The sequence below is a fragment of the Ascaphus truei genome, chromosome 2 (assembly GCF_040206685.1).
Source record: "Ascaphus truei isolate aAscTru1 chromosome 2, aAscTru1.hap1, whole genome shotgun sequence".
NCBI lineage: Eukaryota > Metazoa > Chordata > Amphibia > Anura > Ascaphidae > Ascaphus > Ascaphus truei.
Genome location: NC_134484.1, coordinates 301,886,709 through 301,911,693, shown reverse-complemented (window position 1 = coordinate 301,911,693; position 24,985 = coordinate 301,886,709). Strand labels below are relative to the sequence as shown.

At 40.7% G+C, this 24,985-nt stretch overlaps 1 protein-coding gene across 4 annotated transcripts in view; it reads right to left on the bottom strand.

The window, feature by feature from the left end:
- FHOD3 (formin homology 2 domain containing 3) overlaps positions 1-24,985 on the bottom strand; it is a 607,453-nt gene that overhangs the window by 262,755 nt on the left and 319,713 nt on the right. For all 4 annotated transcript variants that reach the window (XM_075586421.1, XM_075586422.1, XM_075586420.1 and 1 more), the window contains 2 exons: positions 23,776-23,887; positions 6,538-6,632 (listed from right to left, as the gene is read on the bottom strand). In XM_075586421.1, coding sequence (XP_075442536.1) covers positions 6,538-6,632; positions 23,776-23,887 — 207 coding nt within the window. The remainder of the gene's footprint in view (positions 1-6,537; positions 6,633-23,775; positions 23,888-24,985) is intronic.

The window sequence follows — 24,985 nt, the reverse complement described above, 5'->3', positions numbered from 1 at the left end:
ACTAAATCCTCTAAATCCAGCAGTGTGCTGGTTAATTGCACGCAGGCAATCAAGCAGACTCCACCTGGTTGATTAGGACTTTTACAAAAAGCTTTGTCTGAGAAACAGGAAGGAGATTCCTTAGCTCACAATGGAGCTGACATAAGGAAAAGGAGGGCTGTGTTCTGGGAGCAAGACAAAAGGGGACCAGACCTCTATGCCTGGACCTTCAAGCAGATGCCTTCTCGGACACCACTGACTTGAAGGGCCACCTGCGTTAAGGTACCGCTGATACTTTGGGGTGATAAGTGGGTAAGGGGCTTTCCCCCCCTCCCCCTTGCCTTGCAGAGAGGGACTGGGGAAGTAAGTTAGCCCTTACACAGGGATAGGTGTTTATTGTTTTATGTATATTTTTGTTTGCTGTATTGTTTAAAGGAACAGGCAATAAAGCCTTATTTTAATTTCACCTTTAAAACGGTCTTTATTGCATGTCACTGCACACATCTCTTACATATGTGTCAGAAGTTGGGATGAGAGGTGGCCCTTCAAGTTCAAAAGGTCCACGGGGACTGCCTGCGAAAATGTTTGTGCTTTTGCCTGCATAAGTTCCTGCAACAGTCTGAGCAACAAAACACGTGCAGAAGTGACCAGAATTAAAGGGCTACACATCCAGACAGGAAAACTACACGGCACTGGAGAAAGCCACAACGCCACAGTTTGACTGGGAGGACTGCAACAGACAGTGACCCACACGAGGGACTGATTCTGTGACCAGAGTCTACCCCACCAATTGTGAAGGAAAAAAAACCCATGGGTTTTAAAATGGCTGCCCAGCTGAAGTCAAATACAGACTGCATGAATGTGGAAGAAAATGTGTTCCTGGTGCAAAGAGCCCCGCCACATGGAGCAGTGTCCCTTCAGGCCTTATTCGGATGATGAGGAAGATCCCTATGTGGCTCCAGAAAAAGGGCAACAGCCAAATAAATATTTTTTTTCAACAAGCCAAGGAACTGCAGCAGCAAGCAATGGGCTGTGGTCACAAGGAAGTTACAGAAGTTATACTTGGCAAGTACACATCCAGTATCACTGATGAGAAAGAATGTGTGCACAGTACTGCTAATGTTTCAAAACATACCAAAGGAAAGAAGAACAAGTCTACAGAGACTTCTGTGAGAGCTACAAACTCTGCAAGCAAAGTCTACCCACCTGTAGGACTACCAGATGGGGTTCTAGCGAATACAGTGAAATCAGCTGCAATAGCGCCTTCCGAGGTCAGGAAGAAAAATACACCTGATACCAGCAAAATGGAGGACAAGATGCAGAGTTTCTGTAATGAACCCTACCACACGGTAGAGTGGCCCTTCCAGTCCTATGAGGATAAGGATGAAGATATCGCTTATGGGGAATCTGAAACAAGACATACCCACAAACACCCCTAGGATGGTGGAGGTGCCTTAACTCGGTACGCACCAAAAAACAGGTCTATATGACCCTGAAAATTCCTGCCTGCTAATACAATTGCAAGAAAAGCATTGTCGATGCTGTGGAACTGCTGAAGTTTCAAACCTAGAAGGAGACCCCAGTACCAATGATGGAATGGAGTCGTCCAAAGCAAAAAGGCGGAAAAAGAAAAGAGGTTCTCCAATTACCATGGAAGGATCACACACGTCCGCAGATCCCGTGGAGGAAAAGGGGGCTGAGATGCCCTGCAGCCTAGAGGGCCAAAGGCAGGAGTCGTGTACCACAAAGAAGTGCCTGTCTGGTGCTGACAGTGAGAAACCCTCAAACTATACCACGGAAGAGGAGCCAGAACCAATGAGTGACTATCCCTTGACCAGCCCTGAAGATGCCATAAAAAATACCAGGCAGGACTCTAATCTCCTCTGCAAATGATTGAAACAGGAAATAGAACCTAATGCCAAGCTACAGAGTGATCTGTTCTCAATCGCCTTTGTCTTTGGGACAGTGATGAACATGGAGCGTCGCTTACGTAGTGACTTAGAGGACCAGATGACTGAGCTGAAGACAGCGAACACTACTATTTCCGCCATGGTCAAGAAATAGACCCGCTCGGACGTAGTTATTGCTGACTTGCAGCAGAAACAGGAGGAGGTTAAATAAAAGGCCCTCTGTCTCAGTGTAAAGCTTGGACTAACTCAGAAGGAGTCGCTCAGTCTCACTGCAGGGCTCGGAGGCTCTCAAAAAGGAGGTTGACCACCTCAGTATGAACCTCGAAGTCTCTCGTACAGAGATTCGCAGTCTCCGTGCCGGGCTGGAAGTCCTCCAGAAAGTGTTTCACAGCCTAGGTACCGAGTGGGAGATCTTCCAGAAAGAAGTCCATACACTCAAGTTAGAGATGGATATTTCTCGCCAGGAGGTTAACAGTATCCGGACAGAGGTGGACATATCGTAGAATGAGGTTCATACTCTCCACATAGAACTGGATGACTCACACCAAGCGGTCAGCAATTGCCACACAGAACTGGAAGTCTCTAAAAATGAACTTCAGATTCTCTCTGAGGCATTGGACTTCTCTCAAAAAGACGTTTGCAGGCTTAATATGGATATTAAAGTCTCTCAGAAGGTGCTTCGTACCCTCAACCTAGAGATAGAAGTCTCACGCCAAAAGACCAGGAGTCTCAACTCAGAAGTGCGTAAATGGAAGTAGGACTACAAGGAGGCCCTGAAAATTCTAGACTATAAAAAGATAAAATACCAGCCTGAAAGAGGTAAATTCTGATTTGACTGACCATGTCAGTGAAATGAATAGCAAGCTTCATGAGCTAGAAAAAAGGAATAGACTACTGGAAGATGAAAAGTTTAAAGCATTGGAACAACGCACACAAGCAGAGCACCTACTGTATTGCAGAACCAACTGCAAGGTCTGCGTACGCACCATCAGAATGCCAAGGAGAAGCAGCAAACTCTGCAGGAAGAAAATCTGCAGGTTGGTAAAGAAGTACAAGTGCTGCAGGAATGGATGATTACCCAGTGTGTCCCCGCTTAGCAGCATGAGGAACTAAAGGCTACCCTGAACAAGACCAGATTTTCGCTGGAGGCCAAGCTTAGAGGCCAGGTGACTCGGTACAAGAGAGAGCACAAGAAGGTCCAGAATCTGAGGCAAGCAGCGGCGGCCCTAGCTGAGAAATTCACAGTGCTCCACATAGATCAGAAATAGAGAAAAGGAAACAGATTTAAGCCTTGCTCTGAGTTAACTGGGAGATGTGGAATCGCAAATCAATTCAAAAGAAGCTGAACTGGAAACTGCTAAAGTGCAGAAGGACAGGTTCAAGAGCTGAAAACTGAAATAGCTAATCTTGAACACTCCTTAAGTGATACCATGAAATGGCATGAGTCAGGATAGTAGAAATAGATTGCGGACATCAGACAGAATTTAAAAGTAAGCTGACCGAGGCTTTGCAAGACCTCAGCAAGGGTTACAAGGAATGGACATTTAGTGCTAAATTAGAGTCCATGGAAAAGATGGCAAGAGAAAGCTATTTGCGTAAACGCTCTGTGACTGTCGCCATACAGTCTGCCTACAAAGAGAGGATCACCCGACGCAGGGAAAATCTCATGACCACGCGGTCAGTAGAAAGACTGTACTTGGAAAAAGTCCTCCTAGAGCAACTGAGGAGTGCTGATCTCAAGAACCTTCTGGAAGAGACACTAATAACCTGGAGAAAGGGCTCCAACCCCAACAGGATTGATGGTTCTCATACTCAATTCACTCTCATTCAAGCCGCATAAATATCTTGAGGGAGAGTGGAAGGATGGGCTTTGGCCGTGGTAAGCCCAAGCTTTCCACAAACAGGGGAGGTATGTAACAGGGACTTATCACTGTTGGAGAGAAACTGCCTCTAAATCCAGCAGTGTGCTTGTTAATTGCACACAGGCAATCAACCAGACTCCACCTAGGAGCAGGATGTCTAGGAGACCCTGAGAGGGTGATGGTGTGGGAAAATAGGTAAAAAAATGGTTTAACATGGAGGGGGAGATAGGGGGTGGTACTAGGTTAATGTTCTGCATCTCTGAACCTATGGGACATAGACCTAGGGAGATATGGGGGGATGGGGTGTTTGGGAACATCTGAGAAAGAATATTCTGGAATGAACATAGTGCAGCTTATTATTAGAAGGAGGCAATGATGAGTCCTGGAAATGTCTCTGATTCCTACATGCTACATTGCTGCCTTTGTCGTGTATTCCCCGGCTGCCTTATAATAGGTGGAAATTATATTTGAGCTTTTAATATATCCTATTTCATCTGTTTGTAGAGCATATCTTACCCCCTATTTAAAGGGTTTCTAATAATATCAGGAAAGGAATCTCTGCCATATACGGACACAACCAGTACTACTTGCTGGGTTTGTCCTCTTAACGTGCCACGCGTGTCTCCCTCCGTCAGTTGCCATTTTGAGACCTTGAAGCCAGACCCTTTTTGACGAAGGCATTCTAAAAACACGGAAATACTTTTTTGCAGCCATTCTTTTGTAGATCTGCTTGTATGTTTAGGATCATTGTTTTGCTGCATGACCTACTTTTGCTTCAGCTTACAGATAGATCGCCTGACATTATCCTATAGAAACTTCTGATACCATGCAGACTCCAGAGAGTTGTGTCAATGATAGCCAGTGTCAGGGTCTCCTAAATATCCTGCTCCTAGCCATAGCTCCTTTCTCTGTCCACCGGGTGTGCTGCTGGTTTCCATCTGCTCTGGGGTTCCTCGGTCTGTCTCCTCTTGTTGCTTCTATCCTCTGTCCTTATATTTCCTGTTTCCTGTTCCTCCCTTGCCTTTGTTTTGTGATCTTGACTCCTTCTGCTGCGGCCCTGATCTGAACTGACCTGTTCCCTGTAGTCCTGATTACTTATTAAAGGCCCTTACTATTGAACCAAATTGCCCCAGTCTGTTTCCTTCTAGGAAGTCTCAGTTCTGTTCCTGCTCCCTAGTCTCAGTTCCTGCTCCCCTGCCCTGCTCCTGCCTTCCTGTTGCCGTCCCTGCACGTGACCATGACAATCCTGCTTGCTGCCTGCCACCGAATCAATGATTGCCTGCTCCCCGCTGTTCCAGCCACCGAGGTCCTACCCGCTCCAGGATTCTCCCCTTGACAGCAAGCCATCTGGGTCCAAAGGCAGTAAAGCAGCCCCAAACCATCACAATTCTACCACCATGCTTGACTGTTGAGATGATGCTCTTCCTTGTGAACGCAGTGTTTGGTTTTCACCAAAAATATCGTTTCTCATTGGGGGCAAAAAGTTCTACCTTTGACTTGTCTGTCCAGAGAACATTGTTCCAGAAGTCTTGGATATGTGCTCTTTGGTGAACTTCAGATGAGCAGCAATGTTCTTTTTAGAGAGCAGTGGTTTCCGCCTAGCTATCCTTCTATGAATACCATTCTTGTTCAGTCTTTTTCTTATTGTCGTGTCATGAAACACTAACATTAGCCAATGCAAGAGTGGCCTGAAGATCCTTGGATGTTACTCTGGGGTTCTTTGTGAATTGCCAGTTGTTCTTGGAGAGATTTTGGTAGGAGGACTGCTCATGGGTAGAGTCACTGTGGTCTTGAACTTTCCCCATTTATCTGACAGTGGATTGGTGGAGCCCCAAATCCTTAGAAATGGTTTTGAAACTTTTCTAGACTGATGAGCATCAATAACTGCTTTTCTGAGGTCCTCAGAGATTTCTTTTGATCATGGCATGTGTTTCCACACACCTGTATGGTGAATACCAAACTGACATAGTTTCCGATCTTTATATAGTGTGGGGCTTCCCAAACTAGCCGCTAAAGATCTACGTAATTTTTTAAACACCTGATTTTAATTATCCCCTATAATTTAGCTTGTAAAAGTAGGGGTTCACTTACTTTTCAACACACCCTGACTCTTAATTACTCATTGTTTGTCTAATTCATACATCATTTAGTTTCAAAATACATGGAATTGGTTAATATAAACCCTATTGTATATTTATATTTTGATTCAAGAAGGTTATCATGGAAACACTATTTAATTTCTGTAATTATCATTGGGGTTCACATACTTTGGTGGGCTTTGGTAGTTTTTTTGCATTTTCGGAATTGATAGAATAAGGCCCATCATCGTCATCTTCTAGTCATCATCGTTGCATTCAGGTATACAGAAAGGAACTCATTGCATAATGAACAACTAATACCTGTTGCCATAGCTAAGTTCTCTGCAACCAGCATTTCATTTACAGCAATTTGTAAACCCCTGGTATTGCCCCCATTGTGGACACTACAGTGATTTCTTTACATTTAAAAGAATGGAATGCTGATGTTTTGGCTTAAAAACAGCTCTCCAGCAGAAATTATACTAAAAATAGGAAAGCAAAATGCTCTTGTCATATTTCTAGTGTCTCAGAAGTCCAAAAGAATGAAAAACTATTTTAATATTTCTCAATTTGCAAAAAATGTATTGCACTGTTCCAATTAACTTTATTGAAGATACCTGGAAAACTTGAAATAGATATAAGCTGTTTGCACATATGTAATAATAATTCCTATTTTAAAAGCAAGTAAAACTTAGTATTAATACACACCTTGTTTATTAATGTCATCACATAAACGAGAAGTTCAGTGTCTACCCCATCTTTTTCTTTGAGAATCTCCATAATATTGGACCATGGCTTGACTTCTAGGAACAAAATTAAGATAATGGATGTGTTAAAAAAAAACTGTGTATCGCTCTTACTACGTTGAATGACAAAATCACAAAGCAGCACTGTTTGAACTATCTCATAAAGCAGCACAGTTTGATCAATTTAAAGTAGATGTATTCTACCTCTGTAGTTGTATTCTGACTAGTTCCGTATAATGGTAGAAAGATTATCAATACAAAAAAAAATACCCATTGGTAATAGGTAGGCGATTTGTCATTTTCTCCGTATAACTGTCTGTCTTCCACTGTATGCAAATATGTTTCACGGACTGTGTTCCAAAGAAGAACATAATTAGGAAACAACAACAACGCTTACTTTTAGAAAGGTATCGTTTACAGGAGATGAACTACAATGAATTATAGATATAGAGTAACACAAAGTACTTTGAGTTATGACCACACGAGCTCCAGGTTCACAGCAGACTGGTACCCTTGTCGCCTTAATCCCAATGTTGCCTAGGGTTCCTGGTGATTATTACACATTTGTTAGGGGGAGATTGTGTTCTCCACTCCATCGGTATGGTGTCTTACATTAACATCACCGATGGCCTGGACAATCTCATGGTGATGATTCTTTAGGTTTTGTGGCACTCTGATGTTGCCAGGCCCTGACTCAAACTACAGGCCAATCTCTCTTCTCCCAATACTATCAAAAGTCATGGAAAAATTTGTTCACTCCCAATTAAGCGATTACTATAAAAAGAAAAATGTCACTAGGCAATTCCAGTCTGGCTTTCCCCCCAAACACTCCACAGTAACTACCCTCCTAAAAGTTTGCAATGAGATCAAGTGTGGAATGGACTGGGAAAATGTACTGGTGCAATATTCCTAGATTTTTCAAAGGCTTTTGATTCTGTTGATCAAGTTATCTTGCCTAGCAAACTCCAGTGCTCTGGAATAGGGAAACATGCATTAAACTAGTTTCCTGCCTACCTATCAGGTATATCCCAACATGTGTCCATCTCAGGCTCTAACTCCAACCCCATGAATATCACATAGGGTGTTCCGCAAGGCTCTGTTCTGTTCTGTGGACCCTACTCTTCTCAGTGTTCTTCATTGACCTTCCTACAACTTGTAAGGAAGCATCAATGCACATGTATGCAGATAACACCATTTTATATGCGCACAGCCCTAGCCTCTCCGACCTTGAACACGTACTTCAATCTGACTTTTTGAGACTTGAAGATTGAATTTTCCAAAACAAACTGTTTTTAAACTGACAAGACTGTAACAATGGTATTTGGGACCAAGGCTACATTTTTAAAGCTTCCAATGAATGAGCTGCAGATCAGAACCAACGCTAATACCACCCTGATACTAGTTTTAAATATTTGGGCATATGGGTTGACTCCCATTTAACATTCGGGATGCACATTGATACCCTGAAATCCAAAACCTATGCCAAACTAGGTGTACTTTATAGGAACAAATCCTCCTTAAGTCTGCACAGCAGATGCTAATGCCAATTATAGACTATGGGGACATAGTAAATGGCACAGCACCCCAAACACACCTTAGAAACTTGATACCCTCTACAATTCAATATGCTGTTTTGTGTATGTAGGAACCAAATCCAAGAGTCGGTGCTCAATGAAACAAGGGAGCATTGGTAGCAATGAAATCTTTTGTCAGATTTTAGATGAACCTTAAATGAATTATTGTGAGACTCAGGACCTGATGAATAATGACTCCTGTAGGGTATGAAATGTTTGACAGTCCATATAGTGGTCTCAGACTACTGTCTGATGAATGATAAGTCCTGTGCATATATACCACTAGGATAGTCACCCTGGAGTAGATCTACTGTATATGAAGGTCTCAGTATCCCACAGCATAAGTAGAGAAAGAGGAGTACTCACATATATTGTAGTCCATCTGTAGCGTGCATCAAGCGAATCATTGATAGAGCGAGATGTCCGTGAAGAACGTGAGCGGAGCACAGCTATGAGAAAACAAGGGGCTACACACCAGCAAAATTGTAGTAAAAGTACCTTTAATCCATGGTACACGTGGTGACATGCAGTAAAAACACTCTTACGCGTTTCAGACGGGAGCCCTTTATCAAAGAGTATGTTCGCGTCCCTTAGCTCCCCTGCTATTATAGATAATCCCCCGTCCCCAATACACAGTGACGCGCTGTGATTTGGCGCGAAATTCTAAATGGAGCAGCCCCATTGGAGGAACACCTCCTCCAATTGGCCGTCTGCAAAGTGACAACACTGTGCTGCATGCGGGGGATACATACCAGCAGAGGAGGTGCTGAGTAAATATAATAACCAAATAGATTGGATATAACATATAGAAGTAAACATAAGACAAAGAAGGTAAAAATATTCACATATAAAGCAATAATGCAAAAATCATTAAAAACAACGAACCGTTCAGTTGGGAAAGGATATAAGCAGGAGACCCTAGTACCTATTAAAGGTACTTTTACTACAATTTTGCTGGTGTGTAGCCCCTTGTTTTCTCATAGCTGTGCTCCGCTCACCCGTGAAGAACATCTCGCTTTGTCCTCCAATGCAACTACAACACACATCACTGCAAAATGCTAAAATAACTAGATTAGTCATCACTTCAGTCTAGGTGCAAAGTTATTCTTTCCTGTCTTGCCTTCAAATACTTTCTGGCAAGCTACCTATCTATCTGAACAAGCTCCTCACCCCTACCACATGCAGCACTTATCATCTGAGATCTGACTCCAAAAGACTGTTCATGGTTCCAAGGTTCAACAATGTATCCGTCCACTTCTTCTCTTACCGTGCACCCCAAAATTGTAACAATCTACCAAAGATTCTCACAGCCACCACGAGTCTATATTCTTTCAAAACTAAAGCGGTCTCACATTTTAATCTTGTCTGTAACTGTTACATAAGCCTATAACATATATTATCTCTTACTGTGCATGCAATGTCATGTATAAATGTATAACCCTGCTCACTTAATGTAACTATTGTGATGTGCTGAAGCAGAAGGTGTTTGAGGGGAGGTACATACTGTATGACTCAGCACCTTCCAGGGTGTGTTCCCTTCCCTCTCAGCTGAGCCTTAATTAATCAGGTACCTTGTAAAAGGCAGCACAGAGAGTGTCCTGGGCTGCTGCTGCACTGATCTGAAGGCACACATGCACAGACAGCCCTGTGAGAGACTGCAAGTGGAGCAGTCCAAAGAAAATATTTGTCCAAAAAATTAGATGGAACTATACTAGAAGTGGAATCAATGGATAGAAATGAACTTCTAAAATACAAAATTAAAGCAGATGATAAAAGGGTGGAAGTACCATTCATTACGCAGTACAATCAAATGGCACCAGCAATACACAGTATTCTGCGTAAACATTGTCCGATCCTTAAAAAGGACAAAGATATGGCTAAAATTTTGCCGGATATCCGAAAAAAGTTTTCATCAAAGCATCTAATATTGGTAACAGACTGGCACCTAGCTGTCCACTAACACGTTCTATTAAATCTAAAAGAGCTTCCAGTAAAGGATATCATATCTATAATTGCCTGCACCTTTAGTCGAAGAAGTGTATCTTTCACTTCTGTCACATCCAGATCTTATACGATTTTGTCTCACATCAGCTGTAACAGTTACATAGTTACATAGTTACATAGTTACATAGTAGATGAGGTTGAAAAAAAGACGTACTGTACGTCCATCAAGTTCAACCTATGCTAAATTTAGACAACAGATACTTTATCCTTTATCTATACTTACTTATTGCTCCAGAGGAAGGCAAACAAAAAACCCCATTAAGGGGAAAAATAAATTTCATCCTGACTCCAAGAATTGACAATCGGATTAATCCCTGGATCAACATTCTTCCCATGTATACTTATATGGTATAACCCTGAATACCTTTCCGTTCTAAAAAGATGTCAACCTTTTTTTGAACAAATTTATTATATCTGCCATCACAGTCTCCATGGGTAATGAATTCCACATTTTAATTGCCCTTACTGTAAAGAACCATTTCCTTTGTTGCTGGTGAAATTTCCTTTCCTCCAACCTTAAGGGATGGCCCCGAGTCCTTTGTACTGCCCGTGGGATGAATAGTTCTTTTGAAAGCTCCTTGTATTGTCCCCGAATATATTTGTATATAGTTATCATATCCCCTCTTAGACGCCTCTTTTCTAATGTAAATAAATCTAATTTAGCTAGCCTCTCCTCATAAGGTAGATTGTTCATCCCCTTTATTAATTTGGTGGCTCTTCTCTGCACTCTCTTTAGTTCCATAATGTCTTTTCTTAGGATTGGTGCCCAAAATTGTACTCCATATTCAAGGTGTGGTCTTACTAATGCTTTGTAAAGGGGCATAATTATGTTTACTTTCCTTCCATCCATTGCCCGTTTGATGCAAGATAAGATCTTGTTTGCCTTTGCAGCTACTGCATGGCATTGGGCACTATTGCTAAGCCTGCTGTCTACTAGCACTCCTAAATCCTTCTCCATCAAGGATTCCCCCAATATATCTTCATTTAATTTGTAAGTTGCCTTTTTATTCTTGCATCCCAAATGCATAACCTTACATTTATCTGTATTAAACCTCATCTGCCATTTACCTGCCCACGTTTCCAGTCTCTCCAAGTCCTTCTGAAGAGAAAATACATCCTGCTCTGATTCTATTACCTTACACAATTTTGTATCACCAGCAAAGATGGAGACTTTGCTCTCGATCCCAACCTCAAGGTCATTAATAAACAAGTTAAAAAGCAAGGGTCCCAGTACCGATCCCTGAAGTACTCCACTCACGACTTTAGCCCAACCTGAAAAAGTTCCATTTATGACAACCCTCTGTTTTCTGTCCTTTAACCAGTTTTCAATCCAGGTGCATATATTATTACTGAGTCCAATTTTCTTTATTTTGTACACCAACCTCTTGTGTGGAACCGTATCAAAAGCCTTTGCAAAATCTAAGTAGACCACATCAACAGCATTACCCTGGTCTAAATTCCTACTTACCTCCTCAAAGAAACAAATACGGTTAGTTTGGCAAGATCTATCCTTCATAAATCCATGCTGACTATTACTAATAATTTATTTTACCATAAGGTATTCCTGAATATTATCAAGTATTAAACCTTCAAGTAGTTTCCCTACTATTGAAGTCAGGCTTGCAGATCTGTAATTTCCCAGTTGTGATCTACTGTAGCTCCCTTTTTAAATATAGGCACCACATCTGCTTTACGCCAATCTTGTGGTACTTAGCCTGTGGAAATGGAGTCCTTGAATATTAAATATAATGGTTTGGCTATTACTGAGCTTAACTCCTTGAGAACTCTTGGATGTATGCCATCGGGGCCAGGTGCCTTATTTACTTTAAACAAGTTACAAATGAGTAGTTTTTTATTTTTATTTTACTGTCGGTGCCCAGTGAAGACAAGGAAGACAAGGATGGCCTTCATCCTTAGATGAAGAGGGAGTTAGATGTAGATGTTGGTTGTTAGATGTAGAGGGAGTGGGTAGTAGGGTGCGCATTCATTGCCATTGTGGTTATCTTTGCTCCCATTGAGGGCATAGGTAACCACACTGGCAATATATGGGTGTATTGTGGTTTATATTATATTGTAATGTTTCTTGGGGGTAGAGGAGGTGGGTGAAGGGGGTAGTTACCCCAGGGTAGGTGGTTAAGCGGTTACTACTGCTATGGTAATAAAGGGGTTAACCCATCCCTCAACCTTCCCAGTAGGCCTTACCACCCACCCAGTTGTTGCACCCACTTCACCCATGCCCTCTACCCCCATTAAACCAGGTACTCTGGTTTAACCTCTTTATTGCCCTAGCAGCTAGCCGCTGCTTTTATTTAATTTTAATAGCACAGTAGTGAAGCAGAGCAGCTCCGGAGCTGAATCACATTAATTTTAGCTCCAGAGACCCCTGCTTCCTGTGTTACACGCCATGGTATGGGGTGCCGATATGTCTCTGCATTTTTAAAATGTCCCGGTCATGTGCGCCGTAACACGGAAACATTTAAACTTTGCGGAGATACCAGCACCCCATACTGAGGCCTGTAACTTGGGAAGCAGTGGGTCCCTGCAGCTGAACTTAATGCGGTTATTTGATGCCACAACGTCAAAGGAGGAGGCGACAGTCTGCGTGGCACCAAGGTAGGTGCCTATGGATGGCGGATTTGTAAAACCGCCACGGTGCAGAATCCTATCCGTAGCATACCCCAAAAACAGGAAATTTCCCCATGGGATATCCCATTCAAAAGAATAGACCCTTCCACCCCCTAACTACCCACCCAGCCCTCCTACTCCCCCCCCCCCTCCTGCAGATAGCTGCAGCTATTACAATTCCTGGTTCAGATCGGAGACCCCTTGGTTCCTTTTTTTTCGGTCCAAAAAGCAATTTAACGGCTTCTTTAACTGCTTTAACGTTTTTGTTCTTTTATGTTGTAGTATTTGTGTATCTTTACATTTGACTACCTGTTGGTTCTTTCGAACTTTAACACACAGAATTTTATTGGGATATTTTCTTAAGCTTTTTATTGATACATCTTTTTGAACCAGCAATCTTAAAAGGAGCAAATAATATTTTTTTCTGCAGAGTGGAAGTTTTGCAAACAATTCAAACGCTAAACAGATCTGCATCCAGTCACACTCGCAAAGTTATCAAGGTCTGAAATATGCTGAAGATGCAGCAGAACATGAGAACATGAAGGCCATGCTCAAAACATCATCTATAAATGAAGAAGGCACCACTGATTTAGGAGCATGGTCAAGAACCAGAAATAACAGAGGTAAGTTGAATGTAAAGATGTGTCTGTGGATATTGGTTATATTAATGCAGATTTGTTGTTATTTTTCTCAAAACAAATGTTTAGGCTGTTTTTGCAGGGGGACAAAATCCAAGTGTAAATTACTTTAGCCCATAGTAAACATCTTTCTGTAGTTTCATACAGTATACATGTTAAATGTATAATGTATGGTGCTCCGAAACAGGAAGCAGCAGTAATAAGTGGTATAGTAGCAAAGTCTTATAAGGAGTACCCCTCCAATAATCTGTGTTGATGCTGGAAACTGATGATCCCCAATTGATGTATGACTGGTATATAAATATCCCACGTAGCAATGTAGTAAGGATGATATATAAACCACCTCCCGGTGTCCAGTACTAGTATAACATCTAAGTATTGGGGAAAAATATACAATGAATGTCCAGATTTCAAATCACAGGGTATAGAACAAAAGGAATGCACTCACATGACATGTATATCCTCAGGTAAATGGTGAGCCCACTGTATCCAATAGTCCAGGGGTAAGAGTGTACATCCGTCTGTAGGGATCAATGAACAAGGAAAGAGAGAAAAAAACAGAGCACTACATCCAGTGCTAGTCAGCCAAAAACCACAAGAGTGCGTTCCCACGGTAAAAAATAAAGTTATTTAATGGATCATAGTAACAAACAGCACACCAACGCGTTTCGGACTATACAGTCGTTTATCAAGGTGAATAAAAACGTACCCATCGGAGTGTATTAAATACCAGATTCTGATGCTGCCTCGGCCAATCCCCGCCACTTCCGGGTGTGTCAAATGACGCGGGAGTATGACGTCAGCGCGTCAGGATCATTGGTAAAAAAGAAAAAACTATTCAAAACAAACTTTATTAGTCATGGACACTGACACTCCGATAATAAGTGAACTAAGGACATACATACTAAGTCTAACATGCATATAAAAACTCATAAAAATGAAATAAGAATAAAAAAACTCCTTAGATATGGGATATGCTTATATCCTACTACAATAGGGCAAGTATGTTTGTACTTATTAAGAACCAACAATCAACAAAATATTAACAATTAATGTCATATTGTGTAGATAATCATCAGATCAAAAAATAAACAGTAATATACACAATATGTAATACATTTTTTATATATATATATATATATAGAAAGATTGTTGTGATCCTAAGAACCAATGTAGGAAAGAGACATTTGACACACACGGAAGTGGCGGGGATTGGCAGAGGCAGCGTCAGAATCTGGTATTTAATACACTTCGGTGGGTACGTTTTTATTCACCTTGATAAAGGACTGTATAGTCCGAAATGCGTTGGTGTGCTGTTTGTTACTATGATCCATTAAATAACTTTATTTTTTATTGTGGGAACGCACTCTTGTGGTTTTTGGCTGACTAGCACTGGATGTAGTGCTCCGTTTATTTCTCTCTTTCCTTACTGTAAAGAACCCTTTCCTTTGTTGCTGGTGAAATCTCCTTTCCTCCAACCTAAAAGGGATGCCCCCGAGTCATTTGTAATGCCCTTGGGATGAATAGTTCATTTGAAAGCTCCTTGTACTGTCCCCGAATATATTTGTATATAGTTATCATATCCCCACTTAGACGCTTCTTTTCTAATGTAAATAAATCTAATTTAGCTAGCCTCTCCTCATAATATAGATGTTCCATCCCCTTTATTAATTTGGTGGCTCTTCTCTGCACTCTCTCTAGTTCCAGATTGTCTTTTCTAAGGAGTGGTGCCACAAATTGTACTCAATACTCAAGGTGTGGTCTTACCAATTGTCACGGTAGACCAAGCTTATTAACACATTAATGTCTGGATCCTTTGATTGAATAAAGTATGAAATAAAATAAATTGCATTTATTCACATAAAGAACACACAGCTTGAATTACCAAAATATCACAAATATACACTTATTGGAACGAAATAAAAGGTTTCTGGAACTAAAGTTTATGCAATCCGGTCTTCAGGTATCAATTCCCAGAGCGGAATTGATACGCGAGCAGGAAACAGGACAGTCTTTTGGCTAGGGGTGCAACTTGCCACCCCTATATCTTCACCAAATGAAATCATTTCGTTCTGCTCTTGCAGAATTTGTTTCAAAGTCCTTAGATCTAACTAAATCCTGAGCGGGGTACAAATCCGTGGTGATGATGAAAACGTCTCAAAACCCCGCCTGCTATCCTTCCTGATGTTACAGCAGAGAACACCTTCGTGCATGGGCTTATAATACCCTCCGCAGCCTATCTGGGCAATGGACAACCAATCTTCAGCGTGGGAAACAAATTTTGCCCTATCCCGAAGTTGCCAATAGTTCCTGTAGCCGGGCAAAGGGCGTCACGGCAAGCAAAGGGTCATGCACTAAAATTCTCACGACCCGCTTAGCATACCTGACCACCCCTTCTTGCCCGGCGACAGTATGTTTGCCCCCCCTCAGAATGCCTCACTTCTGCTAGGAAAACTGTTTAGATATACTTCCCAATATTTCATACTTATGCCAATTAAAATCTTTAAAGCTACGAACTTTTGCAGACCTCCTGATGGCATCTCCCTACGGTCCCTTAGAAGGCCGGACATTAGCGTATGCATGACTTCACCCGTGGCATGGTGGGCCATAAACTAGCAGGGTGAATTTTTTAATGTATCCGCTGTCCCCTGACTGCCATGTAAATCCCCCCAGCTCGCATAACTTTAAATGTACCTAAACCAAGCTAGGTCTATTTATGCATTTATACACGTTACAAACATTAAAAACATCTCAATCTACATGATTCCCTTCTAACCCTCTACATATAAAATTTCAAAAAGCTAGGACATTCCTAACTAAAGTAATATCTTTAATTGGGTAAGCTTTGATCTGTGGGACTTAAACAGTATATTTCCCTGTCCTCCAACCGCAGAGGCAATTATACAATTGACCTAAATTGACACAAAACCACATCAAGCATTGTTGCAATCTCGGAACACTTACCTAACCACAAGTCAAGTATCCACTTAAGTCTGTGGTTAAGGCAGTGTTACAATGTTGTATTCTTCACAATCCCAGGCGTACTTCTCCAAATAACCGCTTAAAACCATGTTAGAAGTCCTTTATGTACCCCGGGAACATATTAACACAGTGTAAAATACATTTCTAAGATTGCAGTCAGCTCTGGACTGCAGAGCTGACACTTTAAAAACACAATTACATTTTTAAGGCTGCAGTCAGCCCTGGATTGCAGAGCTGACAATCTAAAAATACATTTGATGACTCAGGGATTACCTTGCCGGGCAGACTGCCTTTATATTCATGGCATAGGTACCCCTTCACCGCCACACTAATGCTTTGTAAAGGGGCATATTTATGTTTACTTCCCTTCTATCCATTTCCCGTTTAATGCAAGATAAGATCTTGTTTGCCTTTGCAGCTACTGCATGACTTTGGGCACTATTGCTAAGCCTGCTGTCTACAAGCACTCCTAAATCCTTCTCCATCAAGGATTTCCCCAATTTATCCCCATTTAATGTGTAAGTCGCCAGTTTATTCTTGCATCCCAAAAGCATATCCTTACATTTATCTGTATTAAACCTCCTCTGCCATTTACCTGCCCATGTTTCCAGTCTCTCCAAGTCATTCAGGAGAGAAATTACATCCTGCTCTGATTCTACTACCTTACACAATTTAGTATCATCAGCAAATATGGAGACTTTGCTCTCGCTGCCAACCTCAAAGTCATTAATAAACAAGTTAAAAAGCAGGGGTCCCAGTACCAATCCCTGAGATACTCCACGCATGACTTTAGCCCAACCTGACACATTTCCATTTATGACAACTCTCTATCCTTTAACCAGTTTTCAATCCAGGTGCATACATTATTACCGAGACCAATTTGCTTTATTTTGTACACCAACCTCTTGTGTGGAACCGTAACAAAAGCTTTTGCAAAATCCAAGTAGACCACATTACTGCATTACCCTGGTCTAAATTCCTACTTACCTCCTCAAAGACACAGATAAGGTTAGTTTGGCATGATCTATCCTTCATAAATCCATGCTGACTATTACTAATAATTTTGTTTTCCATTAGGTATTCCTGAATATTATCCCGTATTAAACCTTCAAGTAGTTTCCCCACTATTGAAGTCAGGCTTACAGGTCTGTAATTCCCCGGTTGTGATCTAGCTCCCTTTTTAAATATAGTCACCACATCTGCTTTACGCTAATCTTGTGGTACTGAGCCTGTGGAAATGGAGTCCTTGAATATTAAATATAATGGTTTGGCCATTACTGAGCTTAACTCCTTGAGAACTCTTGGATGTATACCATCGGGGCCAGGTGCCCTATTTACTTTAATTTGTTTCAAGCCACTTATGAACTTCTTCCTCAGTTAACCAATTGTTCATTAAGGCTGTGGCTTCCTCCTGCGGCACTACAATTGAAATTGATTCCTCCCTGGTAAACAGAAGCAAAGAATGTGTTTAATATCTCTGCTTTTTCCTTATCTCCAATAATCTGCCTGCCTATCTCACACTTAAAGGGTGCTATATTTTCTTTTCTCATTTTTTTGTTATTAAGGTACTTAAAGAACATTTTAGGGTTGGTCTTACTTTCTATTGCAATCCTTTTTTCAGTATCCATTTTTGTTAATTTGATTGCCCGTTTGCAATTTTTGTTATGTGGCTTACAATTCTGATACGATGTCTTCGTCCCTTCTGACAAAGAATCTAAACACCTTCCTCTTTTTGTCTATTTCCTCCTCTACCTGTTTATTTAGCCACATTGGTTTTGACTTATTTCTTTTATACTTACTACCCAAGGGTATACACTGATAAGTGTGCATTTCTAACAATGTTTTAAAGACTGCCATTTATCTTCTACATTTTTCCCTGTAAAAATCATCCCAATGTGTTACTTGTAGATTAACCCTCAGTTTATTAAAATCTGCCTTTCTAAAGTTTAAGGTCTTATTTGAACTCAAGTAATCTGTTTTTTGATCATTTATTTCAAATGAGACCATGTTATGATCACTGTTACCCAAATGTTCCAGGACTTGAATATTTGTTATTACGTCTACATTGTTTGATATTACCAAATCCAGTATTGCCCCTCTCCTGTTTGGTTTCTCAATAATTTGGGTCATATAATTGTCTTTAAGTACCGCCAAAAACCTGTTTCCTTTTGTTGTAATGCTAATCTCATTGCCACAGTTCTTTTGTTATACAGTTAGTGCCGGAAGTAATTGGACACTGACACAATTTTCAAAATGTTGGCTCTGTACGCCACCACAATGGATTTGAAATGAAACAACCGAGATGCAATAGAAGTGCAGACTTTCAGCTTTAATTCAAGAGGTTGAACAAAAATATCGTATGAAATGTTTAGGAATTGCAACCTTTTTCATACACAGTCCCCTTATTTCAGGGACTCAAATGTAATTGGACAAATTAACACAATCATAAATAAAATGTTAATTTGTAATACTTTGTCAATATCCTTTGCAGGCAATGACTGCTTGAAGTCTGGAACGCATGGACATCACCAAATGCTGGGTTTCCTCCTTTGTGATGCTTTGCCAGGCCTTTACTGCAGCTGAAAAACAAAAATATACTGTGCGCAACTAATTAACCTCTATACAAATAAGTGATAAGGTGCAATAACCATAACCCTTCTAATTTAGTAGCCCAATAAAAAGCCACAAAAACCACAGTGGAGGTAATAAGAAATAATTCACATAACCGTGTAGTGAATGATGATGGCGTCTGCTGCTATAAAGACAGGTGGTGGCTGAGCACCCCCCAATACACTACAGAAATAGAAACAAAAAACAGCGCAAAACGCAAATAGTGAAGTAGGTAAATACAAGTGTGTATTAAATAAGGGATAAATAATCTGCGTACATCAAGGCTGCCATCAGACTCACCTCCGTGTGTGACGGTTTTGATCGAGGAGCTTCACTAACTGCTCCAGTCCTTGCTGAACTATCTAGGGACCTCTGAGTGCCAATATCGAGTGCAGAGCCCAGCTGATCTGAAGGGAAATTCCCTATCGAGACGCTGACAGTTTGAAGAGGAGTTCCTAAGAGGGTCCTGCATCATAGCTGCTGTTTAAAGCGCCCACTGAGAGAAGCAAGCATCTGACTCCCACACCAGCAGTCACCGAGTGTTAACCTGTGTGTTTTACACACTCAATGCTCAATTTTTTATACTTGATGTACGCAGATTATTTATCCCTTATTTAATACACACTTGTATTTACCTACTTCACTATTTGCGTTTTGCGCTGTTTTTTGTTTCTATTTCTTTACTGCAGCTGTCTTCAGCTGTTGTTTTTTCGTGGGTCTTTCAGCCTTAAGTTTTGTCTTCAGCAAGTGAAATGCATGCTCGATCGGGTTGAGATCAGGTGATTGACTCGGCCATTGGAGAATATTCCACTTTGCCTTAAAAAACTCCTGGATTGCATTCGCAGTGTGTTTTGGGTCATTGTCCATCTGTAAAATGAAGCGCCGTCCAATCAACTTCGCTGAATTTGGCTGAATCTGAGCAGACAATATATCCCTATACACTTCAGAATTCATCTGGTCCTTCTGTCTTCTGTCACATCATCAATAAACACTAGTGATCCAGTGCCATTGTATGGCATGCATGCCCATGCCATCACACTGCCTCCACCGTGTTTTACAGATGATGTGGTATGCTTCGGATCATGAGCCGTTCCAAGTCTTCTCCATACTTTTTTCTTCCCATCATTCTGGTACAGGTTGATCTTAGTTTCACCTGTCCAAAGAATACTGTTCTAGAACTGGGCTGGCTTTTTTAGATATTGTTTGGCAAAGTCTAATCTGGCCTTTGTATTCTTGAGTCTTATGAATGGTTTGCACCTTGTGGTGAACCCTCTGTATTTGCTCTCGTGAAGTCTTCTCTTTGTGGTAGACTTGGATAATGATATGCTTACCTCCTGGAGAGTGTTCTTCACTTGGCTGGATGTTGTGAAGGGAATTTTCTTTACCATGGAAAGGATCCTACGATCATCCACCACTGTTGCCTTCCGTGGACGTCCAGGCCTTTTTGTGTTGCAGAGCTCACCACTGCGTTTGTTTCTCTCAGAATGTACCAAACTGTTGATTGGGCCACTCCTAATGTTCCTGCTATCTCTCTGATGGATTTTCTTTTTTTTTTTTGCAGATTTAGGATGCCCTGTTTCACTTGCATTGAGAACTCCTTTGACCGCATGTTGTGAGTTCACAGCAACAGGTTCCAAATACGAATGCCACACCTGGAATCAACTCCAGACCTTTTACCTGCTTAATTGATGATGAAATAACGAAGGAATAGCCCACACCTGTCCATGAAACAGCTTTTGAGTCAATTGTCCAATTACTTTTGGTCTCTTGAAAAAGAGGGGACTACATATAAAAGAGATGTAATTCCTAAACCCTTCCTTCAATTTGGATGTGAATACTCTCAAATTAAAGCTGATAGACTGCACTTTAAGCCCATATTCATTATTTAACTGTATCTTGAATTTATTTTGGTACACAGCCGAAATAACATAACTTGTATCAGTGTCCAATTATTTCCGGACCTAACTGTATATCTCCTGTAATGTCCCTTCGGTCTGCAGTATGTGGGTATGACCACAAGAAGTATTATAAGACGGTTCTATGAACATATTTATAATATCAAACAGGGTTTAACCACTCATAGTGTGTCGAGTCATTTCCTTCAAGTACACCAACAAAATCCAAGAGGGCTCATTTGCAAAGCAATTGAAGCCCCCATATTTTCTTGGCGAGGTGGTAACTCTGTTAACCACTTCGCAAGACGCGAGTCTTTTTGGATTTACGAGCTCTGCACTTTGACACCATTGGGATTAAATGTAGAATTCGATCTTAAGCCCTTTTTGGGAGATTCATAATACAATTCATTTATTATCCTCTTCCATTCCTCTATACAGGTTTATGTAGTTGTGATTTAGGTAGACAGTTCTCTTTATTTACACACACATATCTTTTTATTTCTGGTAGTGTACATTACACATTTTCTAAATTATTTTTGACATCTAGTCATTATTTAAGTATGTACACTGGCGACACACTTTATTCGAGCTCGGCTAGTCCCACGAATTCGGGTATAGCCGGGTGTATTGAGGTTTGTGACTGTTTTCTGCCCGAGTGCATTGGGTTATTTTTCAGGCAGGGATTGAAGCATTTTATTCCCGCTGGCTGCAATACTGCACAGTATATATATAGATACTGCATTACAATTCATGAATTTATGCCATCTGGTAGACACGCGAAGCATTGCAGCCTATTAAATCCTAATCATTATCATTTAACAGATCAGCCGCACGTCAGCCAGGCATGAACCCAGGCTGGGAAGGCAAACGCAATGGGGCTTGTCAGAGGTGAGGAGCGGTGCATTCCAGGTATCTTCCAGGTACATACTGGGTATTTGCTCGAATAAAGTGTGTCGGTGCAGTACTGTATCACAGTGGCTTATTATTATGGTGCCGTACATTTTTATGACATTTTTATGACCTCCTTGAAGCCCTTCCTAGCTCTCAGAAGTCAGGAAAGGTGAAAAATAAATATTGAATGACCATGCCATTTGTCCTGTAGTTAACTGCCCATCCATAGGGACCTGATGGCCGTTACAAGTATTACCCTGTGGAGGTTGTGGACCCAGATCTGTTTCCCCTTCCAGAGAGTGGATGAATAGATCTAATTTTTTTCCAGGGTTTCAGGAGGTTCACATGGTTAGTCAAAATTACCTGGTGCAGTCCGACCCAGGAGAACAGCTCCAAAAGCATGTGGGCCACCTGTTTAGCAGTCACTGTTCTCAGAGGGAAGGCCTCACGATATCTGTGGCATAATCCATGACAACTAGTATGAATTTGTGTCCTTTGGCAGAGGGTTTTAAAAGTCTAGGCATGTCACTTTACTTTCTGGGCCTGCCTCTCATCTTGCTGGGCTTGTTTCTCTGCTTGCTGGGCCTGGTGCTGTAGGAAGTGAGAAAAAATTTGCTCCATATTTCATTTTTTTTTTAAATGTGTGGCCCTTTGGATACAAAGTCGCACTTCATACACCACCTGTGGCTGGACAGCCTCGTGCTGGGTTCAGTAAGTGTCCCAAACAGTGGGAAAGGCTTTTAGCTTCAATGGTTTATTTCAAAACTCAAAACAAACATTAGGCACACTGTCCCTTTAAGGCAAAAAGAAACCATTAAAAGAAAGCCTACTCCACCTTGGGAGACTTACTAAGCATTCCAGGTAAAAGCTACCTCGCTATCTGGCTTTTGTAAGTTACCAGCTCGAAACATATCACACAATATTAGGGAACAATATTCAAGTCCTTAACTGATTGTTGGGGACACTCGGTCCCCAATAGCAAAGAAATCTCTCTGGATATGGTAACCTGGACAGCTCTATAGTCTGAGACAGCCACCTAGTACAAGCAGTAGCCTCCGTATCAAGCTACCTGTCAGCTATATCCACTTACATCCTGATTGCCCAGGTAATTCTGCCTGAGTTAATCCTGTGACTGCTGGTTTTAACTTATGTTTGTTAACGGTATGTTTCCCAAACATAGTCGTCAGTAAGTAACTTCACCCTGTCGCAATCAACATGAGTTTTATAGTCAACAACTGTATATTTTATTAAAATGCTATATAATTGTATACTGCTTTCCGATTGGAGAGACGAGCAGCACCTTTGCAGGCACCTAAACAGGGGATTACATTGCCAGGTTATATGGAGATGGTGCTTCACACGCAGCCGCCATACTCCCCACCTTGACTTCAGAGAGATGGAGGAGGAATTTCTATATGGAACAGGGATTTAGAGGTAATTCATCTCTCCTCTGCATACCCCTACCAGTTGTTCTCTAAGAGCCTCTGGGCTCATTCAGGTTAAAACTATTTTAGTCTTCATCTCCATGATTAACCACTGGGCATATCCCTAGCATTCAACACACCTGCATCTTCAGCGCTACTGATAATACCCAGAATATACAACTATACATCATACTACTATACTACAGGACTTTTGTCAGTTCTAGTATTTTTTTGTGCTATTCTTTGAGCTACAGTACGAGTGGCTGGTTTTTGCATATCTATGTATATTTGATTACCTGTAGATGATAATATTGTGGAATGTACACAAAGCACAAGCTTTAAAAATACAGTAGCTGGCACGCATCAGGTTTTTATGGACTGGCAGATGCATTTGATGGTTTTTACGCAGAAACACCTGGCATGAGTCCAGAAAGCAAAAATGCAATTTTAGATTAACAAATTATGATTATGATAGCCACCAAAGGTACATACTGTATATATACGAAATAATATTTTTTATAATGTTACAGTATATTAAATACATTGCATTTACTTACCTCTTTTCTTGTCAGAAGTTGTTACTGCCTGAATTAGAAGTTGCGAATTGGATTCTGTATATTCCACAAGTACCAGAAGTAATTTCAGAGCTGTTTTTACTACCAATCGAAACTGAAAAAGAATAATTGATAAAAGGAATGTGAAGGTAGACAGACGTAGGGATCATCTAACACTACTGTACAGTACCTTATTTTCCACATGCTATTATTCTATTAAACACATCAAAGTAATTTGTTTATTAACCTTTTTGTATAGTTTCAGGTGAAGGAGAAGGAGAATGTGTTTATTAAAGTTACAAACCTATTTCAAACTGTTAATCGTGTTTCATCTTTTTTAGTTCAGTTACAGTGTGATACATACAGTACAGACATATCAAAAATGTACAATAATACTTAAAACATTGTATTATACATATATTAAGAGTAAAGTAAGCATTTCAAGTTCTATTAGGTGGTCCCAATCACTTACTATTTAGGGGCTTATTCTTTCTGGACAAAATCCCCCACACCCCTAGAATAAGCCCCTTAGGCAAGATCCACAGAGGTCGTTATTACTTAAAAAAGTGTTTATCTAATGTATACATACGTAGTGGCCATTGTTATTAACGATAATGCATTCAAAGTTTACAACCAGATGAATATTGCACACAGTTTGTATGAATGGTGCCGTCATTTGTTTGAATGGGGTCATATTAAATCATATGATACATATTGTGCTATGGATTTTAACGCAAATAAGTTAGTAATAAAGGGAGTTATATTTGTTTACATATACAACAACACATTTAGACGAATCAAACAACCATTAAAGAGAAAATGTCACAATGACTAAAGATGCATCTCTACATTCTGCCTGAACTCTTCTAAGGTTGTAAAACATGACTACAAATAGGACACCAGCACTCCTGTTGATGATAAAAGACAATGAATAAAGTGAATGGTGCAGTAGGGGTTTAAACAAGACAGACAAAACGTGACTGGTATACACAAGACCCAGAAGGGCCAGTGGTCCAGTAAAAAAGCCCCCTACATATCAGCACTCAGAATCACCAGAATAATGAGTAAGTAATAGTGTAACTAGAAGAAACACAGAACTAAGAGCATCCACTAGTGATGAATGATATGATGTCTATATTAGTTAAAAAAAACACTTTTTTTTTTAAACTTCAATTTTTTTTTCCAAACTGATAACGAAAGGGGAAACAAAAGA